The 21,075-nt window shown below is 37.9% G+C and overlaps 2 protein-coding genes across 2 annotated transcripts; both read left to right on the top strand.

Annotated features, from left to right (window-relative positions):
* Positions 1-4,299: 4,299 nt before the first annotated feature.
* Positions 4,300-11,729, top strand: LOC115918816. Its single transcript, XM_030991473.1, has 2 exons — positions 4,300-4,493; positions 10,320-11,729. Exons 1-2 carry the CDS (start codon positions 4,485-4,487, stop codon positions 11,253-11,255), a joined length of 945 nt encoding a protein of 314 aa, XP_030847333.1. The 5' UTR covers positions 4,300-4,484; the 3' UTR covers positions 11,256-11,729.
* An 8,194-nt stretch (positions 11,730-19,923) lies between these two features.
* Positions 19,924-20,568, top strand: LOC115926912 (heparan sulfate glucosamine 3-O-sulfotransferase 2-like). The gene has a single exon (XM_030992528.1). The coding sequence runs from the start codon at positions 19,924-19,926 to the stop codon at positions 20,566-20,568; it is 645 nt and encodes a 214-aa protein (XP_030848388.1).
* Positions 20,569-21,075: the final 507 nt, after the last annotated feature.

The following is a 21,075-nucleotide window of genomic DNA, read 5'->3' on the forward strand; positions in this document are numbered from 1 at the left end:
ATACGTCATTAAAACTGCTTATGATTTTTGTTTTATTAATTTTTAAATCATAGAGAGAGAGAGAAAGAAAAATGGGGGGGGGGGGGGAGGATGCCTGATATTCCATGTTAAAGCGACGCGAACTGAAAGGCACAAGAATGGGGATCGACGAGGACCTTACCATGATAAACGCTAACTTATTATCAAAAGCGAAAAATTGTGAGAAGACACTTACCGCATGGTCTTCCGATGGCAGAATACTCGGCCTCTTCCCAACGAGTGGAGGCAAACAAATTAAACGATTAATTACGAGCGAAAATGACGTAAAGTGACTATTAAAGACTTTTCTCTAGCACTAAAGCTATCACTGACTCTACAGAGACCCATTTCCCAATTGTTATCAATCATGCAATTACTGTGGTGCATTACAAATCTGCAGTATTTCTCTGTACTCTAAGAACTTTTTTGTTTCTTTTTCTTTTTATGTAATAGTAGTAATAACTTTGGTTTTGTGAATATTTATTCTTGTATATTTATGTGTATACGTGTGAATGATGACCCTTCGGGCATCATATGAACGTGCAATCAGTAATGTTGATTTGAGTACAGTTTCCCATATTTTGTCACCTATGATTGGAGATAATGAGACGTTTGGAATAGATCAATCTTTTTATTTGCCTGATGACCTTAATTCTACCCTTTTGAAATATTCTTTGAACTCGATAAATTTTCCAAATTACATATGAAGTGTTGTGTCTACGGAGACTACTGAAGAGATCAGGTATCAACATAATTATAAAACGCAGTGTGGGAGCACAAGGGTAGAATTATGAACTACATGGACAAGATTATGTAAAAGAAAAGGGGTGAGTGGGTGTGGACCGCATGTTTCGTTGACGATCAGCCATGCATCAAGTCTTTAGTCTTCTTTTTGCATGGCTGATCGTCAACGAAACGGAGTTTAAAAGTCTTTCGTCAACTCTGTTTGTTGCTACGGCAGGCAGTCAGTGAAAACGAACTCGTTTAATCAAATTATGGAAACGCAAGCATAACTTTAAACAAACAGAACTTTGTTATTACTGGCTCATTTTTCCTGATAGAGGTGTTTATAGAAATGTGATATTCTCTTTGAAATTCAAATAACGCCCGCCAAATGACTTTTTAATTTCCTCTCTTCAAATTGTTTTTAATCACTCATACGTGAAATATGCATCATATGGGTTGCATCAAATGAATGAAGAGGGTCTAAGCTTTACAAATATGTGTCATTTATTAAATATAATTGTGATTAAGTTATGATAAATCATCGATAATTCTCGGTTTCGTCTTTTCTGGGACGCACATATACCGTCAGGATATCTGTAACGCGCTTTGAGAGGGCATTCGGTCCTGAAAAGTGCTATATAAGAACTAGCTATTATTACTATTATTATTATTATTATAGGTGTAAACGTTCACCACTGATATTGAAATTATTCAATGTTAAAAATATTTACATTATATGAAATTATTTTATATTTTAAAAAATAAACAATGAGCTAAATCTTTCGCATTTAAAAACTTAAATTGTTTGATGTTCAAAACATTTATTATATGGCATTATGTAACAAAATTGTTCAAGAAGATACAACTCGAATAAAAGCCGGCTGAATATTGATATTGATGTAATCGGGGAGTCATTAACTGAGTAATGTATTGAAGGAGAAATGAAGGATGAGAATAAACCCGCAAAGACCATTTCGAGGCAGAACCCTAACAAATATATAAATTGGACAATAAAGTACTACAAGCGCAGAACATAACTTAACAAACCAAACAAGTTGAATCAAACAGAATATAAACGAACGCCATGGGCCCGAATTCGCAAAGGAGGTTTGTCGACAGACCTCCTTTGTGAATTCGGGCCCATAAGTGCAACAAACATTATAAAACAGAATAAGTTGATCAATAGTCATGACAGTACGAGCTAATTATATATTTTCTATGTTTTCTTTTAAAAGAGTTAAGTGATGGGCTAAATTTAAGTTCAACAGAAAGGGAATTCCAAAGCTTATGCCTAGTGTATTTTCATAATGGTACTTGATTTATAAGAATACGATTTTCCTTCTCGTGACGAAATGCTTATCTCTCTTTGCCCCCCCCCCCACCATAATAATAAGTAAAATAATGACATTGGAGTAAGTAAACTAATGCCATGGGGGTAAGTAAAATAATGCCATGGGGGTAAGTAAAATAATGCCATGGGGGTAAGTAAAATAGTATTATATTTTTATCTTTTGTATTTGATGTTTTATTGATCCTTTTCATTTTGATTAAAACATCATATACACATAGTATCATCATAACTTATAGTGGATCATCATAATAGTAGGAAAAATGGCGTTTAATGTACTCATGTCTCACATACATAAACAAAACAAAACAAATCAAATAACTAGTTATCGATTTCTAATATTAAATAAGAGCTTACATAAGATTACAAAAGATAACCAGATCTAAACAACGCTCATCAGAAAGAAACAGTAATACAGAGAGCGTGAGGCAGAAAGCCTAATGTAAAACGAACCTTCTCATTCCTACTGCCCTTAATAATATTAAAAACGATTGCCAATTTAGCAGCAACGGCGACTCATTTGTTTTCTTCTTTTGCAATGAAATGTTTAACAGGTTCAAACGAAAAAAGACAATATTACAGAAGTGACTGATAGTAGACTTTGTATGGCACCCAACGACACCTAAACCGCTAGAATAAAGGAAACTAAGAATAGGGACTTTTAGATTTGCACGTCGACATAATGGACTGCTACGTGAGACATCATTTTTAAGGCAATGTGACATCCTTTTTAGGCACTGCCAGTGTCTTAAAAGGATTTCACACGTAGCAGTCCACTATGTCGACTTGCAAATCTGAAAGTCCCTAATAACTACGCCTCGAAAACCGAGCTGTAAGGCCATCAGCTAGGGCGTATTGCCAAGTCGAAGGAATATCTAGTCTTCTAGTAGATCGAGTTTGTTCTTTGACGGTAGATGAAGATTAGAGTCAGGATGAAGATCAGCACACCTATACCTCCAAATAACTGAAAAACTATCTCAAATTAGTTCGTTATGTCGTATAATCGACCTGTGTAATTCAAATGGAGATAGAGAGAGAGAGAGAGAGAGACAGAGAGAGACAGAGTCACGGAGAGAGAGACAGAGAGAGAGAGAGAGAGAGAGACAGACAGACAGAGTCAGAGAGAGAGAGAGAGAGAGAGAGCAATAAAGAGATATGTTATCACTTCATTTATAATTTTAATTCTGCGAATTACTTTAGCCTGATATAACATTTAAAACGCAGCCAGTTGCTTAATTTATACAGTCATGTGGCATAAATAGAAGTTTCACAGGACAGCCAAACGATCATAGAAAGTTAGTCTTACACAAGTCATCGTTGTGCTCCGCTGTGTATTTCAGACTCATTTCAGTCTTTTTGCAAGTTGTTGTGAAAGACTGGAGTGAGAAGACTATTTTCATACATGAACGATTCAGCATATTTGTTATTCACGATGCGATGTTATGTTATTATATTCATGATACTCAATCCGTTCTTTTTGCAGGTATTGTAAAAGACTTGAATGAGAAGACTGTTTTCATACATACATGACTCAGCATATGTGTTATTCACAATGGCATTGTTATAATATTCATAATACTCGATCCGTATATCGTAATAATATGGAATTTCTACCAGGCTAGAACACGATCCGTATACCGGAATAATATGGTATTTCTACCAGGCTAGAACATAATTTGTTGCAACAGGAATATGAGGACTTATTTATTATTAATATTAATGCAAATGATTGACAAGTGTAAAGGAATTTAGTAATGAAAGTTTACTTTCCAGGCTATATCATATCACATCATATCATATCATATATATCATATCGTAGTATATCGTATCACATCATATCATTTTAATACATTTCATATCATAATCATGCTGTCATATCATAATTATCATGTCATCATTATCGTATAATATCATATCATTTCATATCATATCATGGCATATCATATCATACCATACCATATCATAATCAAATCATATATGTAATGTTGATATTAAACACCCGCTTAAAGTTTCCTGGGCGGGGGGGGGGGGGGGTCACTCTCATACACAAGTGCTACCCAGCCGTGCCCATCAACCTCTGAAATGGACCCTGTTGGCGTATCGCACCTTTTCTAAAATGACCCTATATAATGGCGTATCAGACACGTCGAAACATGTGAACCCGAAAAGGCACCCTCTTTGTGTTTTGTGTGTGCGATCAATGCTTGGGAAAACGTCATGTTTGGAGTGACCCCGGAATATTTGCATGCATGAACAACGCTGATTTCGATGTGAATTGGTTTAGCTGTATACCGCTGGGCGCTGGTGTTATATAGGGACAGGCTAAACTCAGATCTCTGTCTTCGTCTACTCAATCTAACTCTGGTCCAGAACCTGTGTCTTTCAGTATCGGATGATAGAGGTAAGTAATATTATTTGTCTGCGGTACGATTGTATAGCGGGCAAATGTTGTTTGTATACTTATGTTGGGTCCGGAACCGTGCCCCGATGGAATGTAATTTGCATAGGTAGCTCGTACAGGTGTCCGAGCTAATTCTGCCACGGAGACCAGGGCGTGGCATCAATTAGTGTGTTATTGAATCATTCTAGCTTGAACTTTCAACGAGACAATTGTTATTTACAATAAAAGTGCATTGTGTCATGTTATGTTACGACATGACTGTGTTTTAATAAGGTTTTTCAGAGTTTTTATGCTCGTTGAGTTTTACCTCTGTTTTTTTTTCAATCCTGGACCATAGTCGGTCCGGTTTCCAGTGAAGGAAACGAGAAGAAATGTTTGTTAAACATTCATACTGAATAAACGGCCGGCTCTCAGTAGTCGTCAGGCTATCCCACAATAATTGAAGTGTATTATTGTGTTATTTGTTTGTATTGGGAGTCAAGAGGGATGACAGACGAAATAATATGTGACAGACTTATGTCTGATTGATACACGTCTCTAAGAAAACAATTACAGTAAAACCTGAATCTATTAAGGCCACCGAAGGGAAACAGAAAAAGCCACTGAGACAGGTGGCCTTTCTAAACAGGTACATTTCACATCACACGTTTCTCTGTCGAGGGAGGAAAAGTGCATGGCCACTATACACAGGTGGTCTTTATTGAGAGATGGCCACTAAAACAGGTTTGATTATACAAGCAAAACATACTACAATAATAGTCTTTGATGAGAGAAGAAGAAGAAGAAGAAGAAGAAGAAGAAGAGGAAGAAGAGAAAGAAGAAGAAGAAGAAGGAGGAGGAGGAAGAAGGAGAAGAAGGAGAAGAAGGAGAAGAAGAAGAAGAAGAAGAAGAAGAAGACGACGACGAAGAAGAAGAAGAAGGGGAAGTAGGGGGGAATCCGACACTCGATGCACTATTTACCATTATTTACTATTTTACTATCACTATTTACCATGCAACCATGGCGAAGCCGTCGAGCTTAAACCGAAAGTCAGGTTAAAATTTATATATTAACATATTGGCACAATGTGAAGCCTATGTAATGAGCTGAAATTTATGTTTAACCCTAATAAGGCCGGGGGGCATTATGCCCCCCCCCCCTCCACGAATTTTCCGATTGCTCGGGAACGCATATGGATGGCGCCCCGCCGCTCGCTGATTTTTTTTCTTTCGAGTCTTGCGCAACTTTGAAAAGATTTTTTTTGAAAATCGGACCTACGGTTACAAGGTCACGTGACCTTTTGTCTTTGCATGTCAGCCCGAAAATCGCTCATTTTCGTGATTTGTGTACAAAACATATGGAAAAGTCATTTTTCCTCAAAACAGATCAAACATGGGTAATTGGGTCTTGTTTCAAGTTTAGGTGGTTGTTTAGGGAGTCAATTGTAGTAAAAAATGAAATAAAACAACAAAAACAATGAAATACATAAGTTAAAAAAACAGTGAAATACATAAGAAATTATCAAAACAAGGGATAACATAAGGAATAAGCTGGCTCTTCCAAATTTGTTGTCGTATTATTATTCAGAATGGTCTAATGAATATATGTAGTGAAAAAGAATGCTTAAATATGAATAATATAATGGGTAAAAATGTGATTTTTATGACTTTATTTGCATAAATTACCATAAATATGCAAATGAGTGAATTTTTCAAAAAATTGAAATTATCATATTATTCTATACACTTCACTTGACATGGGTGCAAATTTTCGCGCCGATCGGCCTCTTTGCGGCCGAGATCTTAAGGGGATCATAATGCCCCCCCCCCCCGGCCGTACTAAGACCTCAAATAGCCCGGCCTTTTTAGGGTGAAATAATCAAAGTCCAAAGTCCAAAGGGTGGCGGCGGACCATCGTTTATATACCGGTCATGGTCGTGGGTTTCAAGCAATGGAAATCGTTCTTTGAGATTATGACACTAAACTAATGGAATTGCCCTCTTAAAAGGATCTACAAACAAGACAGAATATACTAATCAAATTAGTTTTCACTATAAAATGGACCTTGGAAGTGTCGTTGAATGATGGAAACAAAATCTCTTGGTTATTGGGAACAACTTGATTACAAAATATGTTGATGGTACAATGATTTCCTTTTGCGTCACCTCCTTTTGAACTCTTACACTATAGGCCTAAGTAGTGAAGTCTGTTGTTGTTTGCTGATCAAGGTTTTGTAGATGGCGCTCTTCGATCTCTGATATCATAGAGGTCATCAATAAACCATTCCTTCTCATTTCCCACTTAAAATGTTAGAGTAGACCCCCTCAACTTATACTACACATTTCAGACAAAATTTAAATTTGCCAATTTGCTCTAATTGTAGGTTATGAAAGTCAGATTTGAGAACTAAGTAATAATATTCAAATCTCGGTATCCGGGGGGGGGGGGGGGTCACTCTCATACACCGAGTGCTACCCACCCATGTCCATCAACCTCTGAAAATGGACCGTAATGGCGTCTGTATCGCACATTAACCGAAGACGTCGAAACAAGTGAACCTGAAAGGTATCCTTTTTTGGGGGGGGGGGGGGGAGGGGTGCGATCAGTGCTTGAAAAAAAATCCTTTTTAAGAAAAACGTCGACGACGCCATATACATGTAGCTGAAAAAGACACCCGCTTTTTCTGGACGTGGATGCGTAGCCTGTCATGTTGGGAGTGACCACCCCCCCCCCCCTCCTCCCCCGGCTCAGCCCTTCCTCGAATAAAACTTAGTGAATAGTAGATTTTGAGTGGAACTTATAAACCGCATTTAGGTTCGGAAAACGTATTGGTTTAATAATATTTCTTTATGACTTTTGTGTTAAATTTTGATTCTAGAATTGCAATGAACGTCCCTCAGAATCTGTGTTCAGTGTTTTCTTTTTATGCTCAGTATTAAAGCAGCTTTGAACTGATTTACCCCATTTAGATCTATTTCACTCGGTGTTATATAGACCAGACGACTGTTGTGTCTTAATTGGGCGGGCGGGCAGTTTTGGAAACGCCCCCGGCCTCTCAAAAAATTAAATGAAAGCTCTTATTATCAATCATGTGAAAAAATATGTTTTGAATAATACGTGATAATACAAATTTTACCGGGAAGCCGCCTATTAGTAATGTATTTGGTAAATTATCATATTGATCCGGCCTGGATAGAATGTCGCGAATGCACTTCAACATTGAACATTTGGGCATATATTTCTGTTTTTTGCGAATTTAGGTTGAAGTATAAATAATATTAAATGGATATTTGGCAATTTTACCACCACCGGTCCATATCTTTAAGCACGCGAACGGATTTCCTTCGATATTATTCTGTGTGGTTAAACATGCAACATTGGTTGGTTGACGTATTTTGCTAAATTGCACTTTAGTGACGAGAGTGTTCAACGAACTTCACAATACAATTTGCACAATGTTACAGATACTTAAAGTAAAAGTGCGCCACCACTCGCCTGAACGCACAGTAAAAGCAACATAAATATATGAAAATCCTTTTTCTTTTTCTCTTGGATTCCATCTAACGTAGGCATTGATCTTTCTGATCAATATAGCTCCTGTAAGTTAGGTCCATGCGCCCAATCTAAAGCAGGGCTCCCACTTGGCCGAGTTGGAGCCCCGAGTTTGGGGAGCTGGCGCGAGGTTGAACTCGCGTAAATTCGCGAGAACTCGCTTGAAATTTACTAATTTGTATGGTATTTGCATGAATTATCATACGACGCATTATCGAGCTTCCTGCGATGGATGTACGACTTACGCGAGCTCGGTATGAGTTACTATGACTTGTGTACGACTTGTACCGATCTACCAACAAGTTATCAAGATCTTCTAACGAGTAATAAGAGATTTTTACAATTCATATGCGATCAAGGGGCGGGAAATGCATCATTTTGGCCAGGGGCGGCCAAGCGACTTCCGAAGTTGGAGGGGGGAGTGGGCACCAAGAAAAAAGGGCGCCTTCAAAGGGAAATCTCAAAGCGAAAATAAACAATGTTTTGAGACATTGGTATATACCCTTACATTGTGATTACATTATCAGGGATAATTTCAATATTTGTTTCACTTTGCACACATTACAAAATATTGTTTAGGCATCATATTACTATGCAGTTGAGTGTGATGGTCCTCAAAATTATTTGCGACCGAGCGAATGGAGCGGGGAAATTTGTAGATTTGTGAGGTCGCAGTGCGAAAAATTACATCTTATAAAATGCAAAATACCCTATCCTGATGGGGTTATATGCATATTTTTTTTATAACGGAAGCTAGACTGAAAATACCTTTGATAATTAACATTAGTATATCATCTATAAACGCGAGCGAGCGGAGCGAGTGAACTTTAGGAGGAGGTGCTGTTAGTCGCTTGAAATTAGGGGCGCGTTTTAGTGATGAGAGGAAAAGGGGACACTTATCAGAAAAGAAAAGGAGCTCGTGTCAAAGTACAAAGAGTAATTATCAGAAGTGAAAATGAGGCACTTCTTACACCTTCTGAAAGAGGCACTCACCAGGGATGAAAAAAGGCACTCATAAAAATAGGAAATGGGCATTTGTCGACGGAAAAGGGGCCCCCATCTGATTTTGATAAGGGCATTTATAAGAGGTGAAAAGGGGCTTTTATAAAAAGGGGATAGGTACCTTATTAGAAATGAAAAAGTGAACATGTGAAAATATAGGGTGCGCGTATCCGAGTTTAAAAGGGGATAGTTATTAACGGGGGAAGGGGCACTGCTTACAAAGGAAAAGGGGCACTTGTCAAAATAAAAGAGGCACATCTCAGATTTTAATAAGGTAAATTATCAGAGGTAAAGGGGGCACTTATCAAAAGTGAAAAGGGGCACTTATCGCAAAGGAAAATGGGAACTTGTCGAAGGAAAAAGGGCACTTATCGAAATAAAAGGGACACTTGTAAGAGGTAAAAAGGGGTAGGGGCAATTCCACAAGTTAATAGGGGCACTTGTCAAAGATAAAGGGCCACTTTTCGTATGTAAAAAGGGGCACATTTCGAGTACTTGAAAAAGTGGGGGCACTGTGCCCCCTGCCTACTCCCTGCTCACCAGCCCCCCCCCCGGAGAGGGTTGCCTCTGATTTTGGTGCTCTCTAAAATAAAGATGGATGCCAGAAGCATATTTGCTGATTATGTCGGAGGAATAACTGCCCTTGATCCTCTGCATAATTGTAGGCCAGCTGACGTATCATGGTGCGCTCGTGAAGCTCGTCATGTTCGCCCTGCACTCTGCTCATGCTCATACGAAACTCGCCTGAAGTCTGCGTACTCGATCTAATCTCGCGTTAATATCGTAGGTAACTCGCAGCACGATCACCGTGCTCGTACTCCACTCTTGGAAACTCGAATAGCACTCACATATACTTGAAGGTGGCGTGTTGCTACGAGTTATGAAGAGTGCAGTGCAAGCTTGTTACGAGTAATGCGAGTATACTACGAGTGTAAGCAAGTTCACCTCGAGTGAGAGCGAATCAGGGAAAATTTTGAACATGTTCAAAATTTTGGAACTGCTCGCGACTTCGAGGAGAGCCGTGGAATGTTGTAAAAAGTGACGCCGAGCCATACCAAGGTGTCGCGCGTTATCCCGAGTTACAAGAAGAGGTATTTGCGAGTACTGCGATTGCCTCTTTGAGGCAACTCAATACAACTCGCCATTACTCGCCAATACAACTCGGCTAAGTGGGAGCCCTGCTTAAGTTGAGGAATGTGTTTGATTACGAACGATGAGGTCTAAAGATGAAATAGGCATATTGATAAAATGTAACGAAATAGTTCTCCGTTCTTTTCTTTTTTGATACCTCAGAGAATGTCGGGATCCACAGATGAAACGATGATTACACCGGAAGAAGCCTTTGACTTCGTGCGTGATGCCCTGTGCATCCCTGCGCCGTCCACCAAGTTCGAGGCGAGTCCAAAGGACTTTCTTCAAGACCTCCTTAGAGCGTATTTCCATCACATCCCGTTCCAGAACCTCAAAAATATTGCCACGCCCCACCGCAAGAGACATGTTCCTACCGTAGCCGAGATCAAGCAGGATATTCTTACCGATAAGATAGGCGGACTTTGTTACCAACAGAATGTCTTCTTCTATCTCCTCCTCCAAGCTTTGGGTTTTGATGTCACGCTTATCGCTTGCGACATCGAAGAACCCAGCGACCATGCCGCCGTAATCGTCCACAATTTGACAAGTGAGGGCAGCAGGCATTACGCCGACGTCGGGAACGGGAATCCGTATTTTTGCGCAGTTCCCTTCGACTTCAAGGACGAGTCACCTGTGTACCACGAGTCCTTCCTGCGTTTCAAGTTTTCCCGCCAAGATGACGTCATATTTTGTTTGCATCAAGTCGACGGTCACCCGGCCAAGCAGACCATGGAAGCCTTTCCTGTCACCGATGGTTGGTACCGATTTATCCGCATTAATTTCAAGAAAGGTGTCGAGGTAGCCCACTTTAAACCCAGCATGACACCGAGATATGTCAGCATTGATGATATGCCTAGACATTTCTTTCTAACCAGCCTCAGATGCATGGCGTTTCCTGACGGTCGCTTTGTTTGTATCAGTAACACTACTCTATTAATAGAGAATGAGCCTGGATGCATTTCGAAGTCCTATTTCAGGTCTCGTAAAGAGATCAAAGAGGCTTTTGCCAAATATTTCCCTCAGATTTCACAGTCAATGCTGGACGAAGCCATGAATGATGATTATGTCAAGTTAGATTACAAAAAGGGGATTTTGTAAATACGTCATTAAATCTGCTTATGATTTTTGTTTTATTAATTATTAAATCATAGAGAGAGAGAGAAAGAGAAAAATGGGGGGGGGGGGAAGGGTGCCTGATATTCCATGTTATGTAACCACGATAAACGATGTCAAACATAATTAATTTATGAACTTTCTTTGAATTTCAGGTAACAGTTTTACGCTTTTATTTCATGGAGTAGTCGGTCTTATTAATTAAGTGTTATAATTCGTACTTACTTTTTACATATTTTGTTATATTGTATTATTAAAAATAAGCACGGTATGTATCTATCAAGAGTTGTATAGTAATTAGACAGGGTTTATTTTAAACCGATTTGTATAATAGATTTCTTTACGCAATTTGAACTTTCATGTTATTTCTAATCCAGCTTATTGCTGCAAAACTTGTTGTCTAATAAACCACTTTTGATTGAATTGAATGAGATTAAAAGTTTCTTTGCATCAATCTAATGTGTTATTGACATGTTTGCTTAATACCCAATTTGTTTATGGTTGCGGGTTTTCTGTCATATTTTATTTCCGTTACCATACTGTATTATAGATGGATTACCAAAACTTGTTGTTATGATGATTATAAGGTATCTTGTAATATATTATTTCATCAACATTTGTATGTTATATCAGGGATACATCAGGATTTCTCAAACCGTTATTTCTACATCACCATCTTCGTTTAGTTTTGTCAACTGTCCTTGTTTGATTATAACATGGACGTATTCGAATGGACATTCATCGTTTTCTTAACGAATTCATTGTGATTGTCTCCGTCAATGTCGTCTCAATAACATTCCGTTCATATTTCTTCACTTTGATCTCATGAGGTCCAACGCCAAAAAGCCGGGACAGAATCAAGATAGTGATGTTTAACATGTTAATCTACATGCGCAGAAGATAATAAATCGCTTTAATCATTGGAAATCGATGTGCAGTTCTGGTTAATAATAGGAAATTGTTGTTCCGTGTACTGTGTTCTATTTTTGAAAAACATGTTGATATCACCAGATAGGTTTTGTTTGAATTGTCTGTGATTTAAAATCCCGTTTTCCCCAATTTCCTCATAATATTCCAGAATTACAACGTGCAGGGCTTATAAAGATCATGGCCATCGAATTGTTTTATAAGGTCATTGGTGCGTGCAAAGTGTGCAAATCAGTAATAATAAATTTCATATCACCAAAATCATCTGCTTTTCAACTTTGCTGCTCCCCATTGGGGATTTTTTTTATTGAAGACATATTCTTACAGAGCACACCATCCCAACAAAACCCAAGAGAGGGAAACTGCTCCTTTGTCAATGCCCGAAAATGCATACGCAGTCGTTATTGTTAAAACAGCTGAATGTTCTCATTAAGATGCACATAATCAGAAGGCGGTGACTATTATTGGATCAAAGAAAGAATCACGTTGAATGTCCATTCGTAATAGGTCCATGATTATAGCCTTTATTATTTAAGCAATGGTCATTAAATTCGATATAATTATTGGAGATATATTGGTGACTTGGCTGGCATCATTACACGGTCTGCAGTTGCGTATCTACGGGGGGGGGGGGGGGGGTGGAAGAGGGCACTTCCCGGGCGGCACAAGGTGAAAGACAAAGTGAAAATGAGAACAACATACTTTTGTTTAAAGATAAACTTGAGTTCTGGTAAAAAAAAAAAAGAATTCTCACAGCAAAAACGTTTGGGGGGGGGGGGAGAAGAAAAATCGGCATTCCACCACTCTTAAATGTTACATGCAGGCCGCGCGGAACGTTTTTTCAAAGTGGTGCATTAACGATCAGGTAGAGCGTACAGCGAGGGAAGCGAGTGGAGCGTAAATTGGCGTCGGGTCAAGGGGCTTAATTTGCCCCAGCGGGGATCCATGGGCGGAGCCCCCGGAAACTCTGGGGTCTGAGGCATTTAATTATGGTCAGATGAGCATATTTACATGTATATTGCAACAATAGAGCGTGTGGTAAAACATTACCCACAATATCATTGTTTCTATTTTTGTCCCTTCTAATTAAGCCTTCTCCTAGCTTAGGACCAAGCCTGCGTCATACCTGAAAAAGAAAACAATTAAGCAAAATAATCAACATGTTTCAAGTTGCAAGTTTTATTTCCATTTTCAAAAAAAATATAATATTATGTACAATAAGTAAATTACAAACAACATTTTAAAAAGTACACAGAAATAATTATACAAGTGAACATGTTATTCAATAAAAAAAAATATTTATTGTGTCTACGGAAAATACGGAAGAGAACAGGTATCAACGTAATTATAAGACGCAATGTGGAAGCACAAGGGTAGAATTATGAACTACATGGACAAGATTATATAAAGATAAGGGGTGAGTGGGTGTGGACCGCATGTTTCGTTGACGATCAGCTATGCATCATGTCTTGAGTCTTCATTTTGCATGGCTGATCGTCAACAAAACGGAGTTGAGTCTTTTGTCAACTCTGTTTGGTGCTACGGCAGGCAGCCAGTGAAAACGAACTCGTTTATTCAAATTATGGAAACGCAAGCATTACTTTAAACAAACAGAACTTTGTTATTACTTGCTCATTTTTCCTGATAGAGGTGTTTATAGAAATGTGATTTTCTCTTTGAAATTCAAATACCGCCCGCCAAATGACATTTTGGTTTCCTCTGTTCAAATTGTTTTTAATCACTCATACGTGAAATATGCATCATATGGGTTGCATCAAATAAATTAAGAGGGTCTAAGCTTTACAAATATGTGTCATTTATTAAATATAATTGTGATTAAGTTATGATAAATCATCGATAATTCTCGGTTTCGTCTTTTCCGGGACGCACATATACCGTCAGGATATCTGTAACGCGCTTTGAGAGGGCATTCGGTCCTGAAAAGTGCTATATAAGAACTAGCTATTATTATTATTATTATTATTATTATTATTATTATTATTATTATTATTATCATAGGTGTAAACGTTCACCACTGATATTGAAATTATTCATTAAAAAAAAATATTTACATTATATGAAATTATTTTATATTTAAAAAAAAAAAACAATGAGCTAAATCTTTCGCATTTAAAAACTGAAATTATTTGATGTTCAAAACATTTATTATATGGCATTATGTAACAAGATTGTTCAAGAAGATACAACTCGAATAAAAGCCGGCTGAATATTGATATTGATGTAATCGGGGAGTCATTAACTGAGTATTGTATTGAAGGAGAAATGAAGGATGATAATAAACCCGCAAAGACCATTTCGAGGTAGAACCCTAACAAATTATAAATTGGACGATAAAGTACTACAAGCGCAGAACATAACTTAACAAACCAAACAAGTAAAATCAAACAGAATATAAACGAACGCCATGGGCCCGAATTCGCAAAGGAGGTTTGTCGACAGACCTCCTTTGTGAATTCGGGCCCATAAGTGCAACAAACATTATAAAACAGAATAAGTTAATCAATAGTCATGACAGTAGGAGCTAATTATATATTTTCTATGTTTTCTTTTAAAAGAGTTAAGTGATGGGCTAAATTTAAGTTCAACAGAAAGGGAATTCCAAAGCTTATGCCTAGTGTATTTTCATAATGGTACTTGATTTATAAGAATACGATTTTCCTTCTCGTGACGAAATGCTTATCTCTCTTTGCCCCCCCCCCCCCATAATAATAAGGAGAATAATGACATTGGAGTAAGTAAAATAATGCCAAGGGGTAAGTAAAAAAATAATATGGATGTAAGTAAAATAATGCCATGGGGGTATTGCCATGGGGATAAATAAAATAGTGCCATGGGGGTATTGCCATGGGGGTAGATAAAATAATGCCATGGGGGTAAGTAAAATAATGCCATGGGGGTATAAAGTAAAATAATGCCATGGGGGTATTGCCATGGGGGTAGATAAAATAATGCCATGGGGGTAAGTAAAATAATAATATGGATGTAAGTAAAATAATGCCATGGGGGTATTGCCATGGGGATAAATAAAATAGTGCCATGGGGGTATTGCCATGTGGGTAGATAAAATAATGCCATGGGGGTAAGTAAAATAATGCCATGGGGGTATAAAGTAAAATAATGCCATGGGGGTATTGCCATGGGGGTAGATAAAATAATGCCATGGGGGTAAGTAAAATAATGCCATGGGCGTATAAAGTAAAATAATGCCATGGGGGTATTGCCATGGGGGTAGATAAAATAATGCCATGGGGGTAAGTAAAATAATGCCATGGGGGTAAGTAAAATAATGCCATGGGGATAATTAAAATAATGCCATGGGGGTAGATAAAATAATGCCATGGGGGTAAGTAAAATAATGCCATGGGGGTAAGTAAAATAATGCCATGGGGGTAATTAAAATAATGCCATGGGGGTAGATAAAATAATGCCATGGGGGTAAGTAAAATAATGCCATGGGGGTAAGTAAAATAATGCCATGGGGGTATAAAGTAAAATAATGCCATGGGGGTATTGCCATGGGGGTAGATAAAATAATGCCATGGGGGTAAGTAAAATAATGCCATGGGGGTAAGTAAAATAATGCCATGGGGATAATTAAAATAATGCCATGGGGGTAGATAAAATAATGCCATGGGGGTAAGTAAAATAATGCCATGGGGGTAAGTAAAATAATGCCATGGGGGTAATTGAAATAATGCCATGGGGGTAGATAAAATAATGCCATGGGGGTAAGTAAAATAATGCCATGGGGGTAAGTAAAATAATGCCATGGGGGTAAGTAAAATGATTTATATTTTTATTTTTTGTATTTGATGTTTTATTGATCCTTTTCATTTTGATTAAAACATCATATACACATAGTATCATCGTAACTTATAGTGGATCATCATAATAGTAGGTAAAATGGCGTTTAATGTACTCATGTCTCACATACATAAACAAAACAAAACAAATCAAATAACTAGTTGTCGATTACAAATATTAAATATTATAATAATAAACCTTAAGGTCAGTCAGGAGCCCCATGACTTTTACAAGCCGATCGCCTGTCTGATTATCAAGATATTTATGATTGGAATTACAAATTTTGAAAACCGTTCGCCTGACGGTTTTCATAACACTACAGTCTATTGGGGAAAACGAGTATGGTAAAACCGGTCACTCAAAGATTTTTGCTTTTTTGAGGCACTTTTTGATCATTTTGAAGCGCAATTTTTTTAGGGCTTCAATATTACACCATATCACAGACACTGATAACACGTAGGGCCGTGTATCTCAGATTTAACATTGTTAAACGATCCCTTTAAAAATGGAGAAAAAAACCTGAATACCCGATCGCTGCTAGCGGTTGGCCATTAGAAAATGATCGCACGTGTAAATTGACGATAATATTAGGGCTTTCAATGGATTATCGGCGGGTCACAGTGTACTTTCTGTATGATATCACAATCAAGCTACTTGCTCTGACGTAGAAACAAATTTATGAAAACCAGGAGTTGTGAAAGTCCATTTGGTTATCAACAGTTTAGCCCGCTTTTACATGATCAAATTTCAACTCGTCTAACAACATTGATAAAGAACATTCATAATGCATAGTGGTAAAATGCGCTTACGAAATGATGTTCAATCAATTCAATATTTACTAGTATTTTTCAAATATGCTAAATACTAGTAGTAAGACGGCACAATTACAGTTTATATGATAAAGAGTATCAGCCTAAAAAGACGAATGGTGTCGCAACAAAGGTTCTGAATAAAACAGTTTGGAGATGTAATTGCCTATTGCAAGATATTCTTTCTCGTGCATTTTTTTTTATGTATCTCTCTCTCTCTCTCTCTCTCTTTTCAACTTATATATATATATATATCTCTCTGTATGTATCTCTCTCTGTAACTCTCTCTGTATCTCTCTCTGTATATATATCCCTCTCTCTCTCACACACACACTCTATCTGTCTTTTTTTCTCTCTCTCTCTCTCTCTGTCACTCTGTCACTCTCTTGATTTTCATCCTTTTTTCGTCTTGTACACAACCATTCTTTCATCGTATACCCTTCCTGGGTGGTGTTTCACAAAGATCCTAAGTTGAACTTATCTCTAAGTTGGGCTTAACAGTTATGGACAGCCGTTAGCATCCTTGAAAATATTTTGTAAAAGTTATTTTAAAAGGCATAAAATGTTGATTCAAATCGTTCATATCTTCTATTATCATGGGAGATTTCATGTTCTTGATTTGGAATTTATGAAAAGTTTAAAATACTTGAATTTTTGCTTTTGAATATATGTTACTATAAAGCTACCAATGGCTCTCCATTATGTGGGTCCGACTTAGAGTTAAGTTTGACTTAAAATCTTTGTGAAACACCCCCCAGAGCCTATACTATTCCCATCTCTTGATACGAATCTGAAGATAATGAAATGATATCCATACTGATCGACATGGGAATGAGCCTCAGTCCTGTCTTATAAGGAATTCAAATTCTTGTACTTTGTGTCCAGTGGTTGTCCAGGCGAGGAAAATAATTAGGAAGGGGTCGGGCTTTGGGGGTTGGAGTTCTAGCATTCAGTTTCTACATGTGGCTCGCATAAAGTCATTTATACTATAAAAAAATGGGGTCTTGATTTTTGTTGGGGTCGAACCCCTGAGACCCCCCCCCCCCCCCCCTCGCGACCCACTCAATTAAAACACTTACATTACTGCAGTTATATCGGAATTGGGCCGGTGAGACGACGGAAAGAACAGTCTCTGTTTTTACGATTATTGCTCAACACTGAGTTTGCGTGTATGAGGTAGATGGACAAAATTATACATTTTCATGAAAGAATAATAGCCAAGGATTGAACTTTTCTGCCGATATGCGTCAGTGGTTTTACTAGCCTATCCGATATGCGTCGGGCTTTACCAGTACTAATCGGGTAATATGGAGACTGACATCGGCGCGTTCGTCAGCCCGAGCGCCTATCATCACTGGTGCATGCGAAAAGTTTATTTTCTTTTATGTACATTGTTTCGTTCGTAGAAAATCTACGAACCCCTTGTAAATCTTTTTCATAAATATTTATGTAGCATGGACCAAAATAAGCCAATGAGCGATGAGGAACCTGGAGATGATATTTGATTGGTTGAATCAAAGTGATCGATCACCAAATAAGGCTGACGCCCGCGCCGATGTCAGTCTCCATAAAGCGATCAGTATATTTGCCATAAAGCCCGACGCATATCGGATAGGCTATGGTTTGACAAGAACAAGAAATCGACTGTGGCGGTGATACATTTTGGAGATCGCAGTGAAGTACAACGTGAGTCGGTGAGTACGAAATTCAAGAATCTTCGTACGTGGTATATAAATAAGTTTATCGACCCCTTCTCGGTGTATGAGAGCATAAACAAAGAAAAATATTAACGAGTATTATATATACATTCTAAATGTGCACAAAGTAGATAAACATGGTACTAAATTATAAAACAATAATTTTTAAATATAAAAATTCTTTAACAGCAAAAATGTATTGAACACATTATTGTCCTCTTTGTTAAAGTAATGTGTACACTGATTTCATTTGACCATGAAAAATGTATATTTCATTTTCCCAACATTAATTAATTATTCAAAATGGGTCATCTGCGAGTGAATCGACGAACTGTCTTAAGTTTTTTAGTCGGCTAAGCGTATGTGAATATATAATGTTTGTAAATAATTTAAAGCGTTTTAATGAGGGGTAACTGAAAAGCACACAAAGAAATCGTAATTAACTGGGAAAGATAAGAATCAAAGCAAGAGACCAGAAATTTAAAGCTCCCTGACTGAATATGGAATTAAAAAAAAGTTTTAAAAAAAAGTATTAAAAACATATCAAGTCCTCTGCAGTTGATGATAATTATGAGTGATATCATTATAATCATAGTTCTATATCAAAACTGCTTTATAAAACACAACTGATAATCTTAAATACACGACAGGCTCAGTCTTGAAACTGAGACACCATTTAGAAAAAAGATTTTCCTTTTATATTTTTTTCTTCTTTTCTTTTCTGCAGGAAAATGTGGATGGACACATGTTAAGCCAGAACCTGACGTGATGAACTTTGTACATAGCTGATTTTATTAGATTGAAATCTTTTAATCTCCATCTTCCAGCGTTCGACGGTCACTTGGACCAAGATGTCAGCCTCGTTTAGAAAAGCTCCATTGAAATATTCCTTCATCGCAATTTCGATCATCGTTGTTGTATATATCCTGACCATCATAGTTCATCGCCCTATTAGCACTTCCACCGATGAGCCAAAGCCTTGGGACATGAAACGAGTCGACAAAACTGCAAAACAAACAAGCTTGAGTCCTAGGAAGAATGATTCAACAAAAGAAACGCTTTCAGACCGTCCCATCGGCCCAGGGAAGGTTCCTCCCATATTACCAGACACTCGAAATAATAAGAATAAGTCCAAATCCTACTCAAAATCTGACAACCATGTGGGAAAGGAACGTTCTTTTATTTTAGGAGATTGCTATCGCTATGATTCTCACGATAAACATCTGTTACCAAGCACAACTTTGAGAAAGAATAACTGCCAGAAACGACTTCCAAAGGCCGTGATTATTGGTGTTAAAAAGTGTGGAACGATAACTCTTCTGCGATATATGCAACTTCACACCTCGATCACAATCAAAGGATAACATTTATTATTCAAGCCCGCGCACGCTTCCCATGACGGAGACTTCTCAATATGTTATAGCGCGCGTTGAATCCAAACGACGCTTGAAGGCTTTCCTGGATGACGACTTAAAAATCATCGTCGTCATCCGTGACCCTGTCACTCGTGCCGTCTCTGACTATGTCCACAAGCTCATTGAGGTCTTCCATGGTAGCTTGCCACGCAACGAATCATTTCCCATAACTCACGAGGGTGATGTTCTGCGTGAGTCCATCAAGGATACTATCATCGACGTATCAACGGGACGGTTGGGAGATGGACAACAACTTGTGCGCTTTGGTCAGTACATTACCGATCTAAGAGGTCTGATGGAGGTCTACAGTCGTGATCAGTTACATATTCTAGACGGTGAAGCTTTCATTGAAGACCCTCTCCCAAGTCTACAACGTGTCGAGACATTTCTGGGGGTTCCCAAGTTCTACAAAAGAGACCACTTCAGAGCGAATCCTCAGACTGGTTTCTATTGCGCGCATGTTCCCGAGCGTCCATTCTATCACTGTGCTAACCCGAAACTTAAGGGTCGTCCGCATCCTACCCTTGATGATGACTCAGAAGGAAAACTTCGAGATTATTACCGTCCCTTTAATCTGCAGCTAGCAAAGGAATTAGATCTCGACTTTCCTTGGTTGTGTCAGTGAAATCCACCAGAGGCATTTACGAAGCAACAAATATACTGATATATAAATTCAGCATAATTATCACAATCAACATGATCAATGCTGTCAAAGGGTCATTGTAAGTTGGAGCACACAAGGTAAACCAATTCACATGACCAAAGATCAAAGAGACTCGTATGGTCTCGTGAAGGCGACGTCAGATCTTGTAGACATCGCATCTTGGCCCTTAACGATCACGTGGTATAAACTATTGAACTACAAAGATTTACTGGAAAATTTACTGGAAATACAAAAAAAGAGAAAAAGATTTTAAAAACTGTTAAACTTATATTTTAATATGCCATGTGGTTCCTGATGATGTTATTTGTAGTTTTTAGGAATATCCAAGATGTTCTTTTATATTACTATTAGTTAAATACATGCAATATGCTGTTATAAAGCTTTTGATAAATAATCAATGTATCGTTCAGAGGCGTTATAAGGATATTACAAGGTATTGTAATATATATTAAATGACATTTTGATAGT

The sequence above is a fragment of the Strongylocentrotus purpuratus genome, unplaced genomic scaffold (genome assembly GCF_000002235.5).
Source record: "Strongylocentrotus purpuratus isolate Spur 01 unplaced genomic scaffold, Spur_5.0 spur5_scaffold_2, whole genome shotgun sequence".
NCBI lineage: Eukaryota > Metazoa > Echinodermata > Echinoidea > Camarodonta > Strongylocentrotidae > Strongylocentrotus > Strongylocentrotus purpuratus.

Coding starts and splice junctions, on each gene's coding strand:
- LOC115926912 (XM_030992528.1), top strand. CDS start 19,924: ATGACGGAGACTTCTCAATATGTTATAGCGCGCGTTGAATCCAAACGA.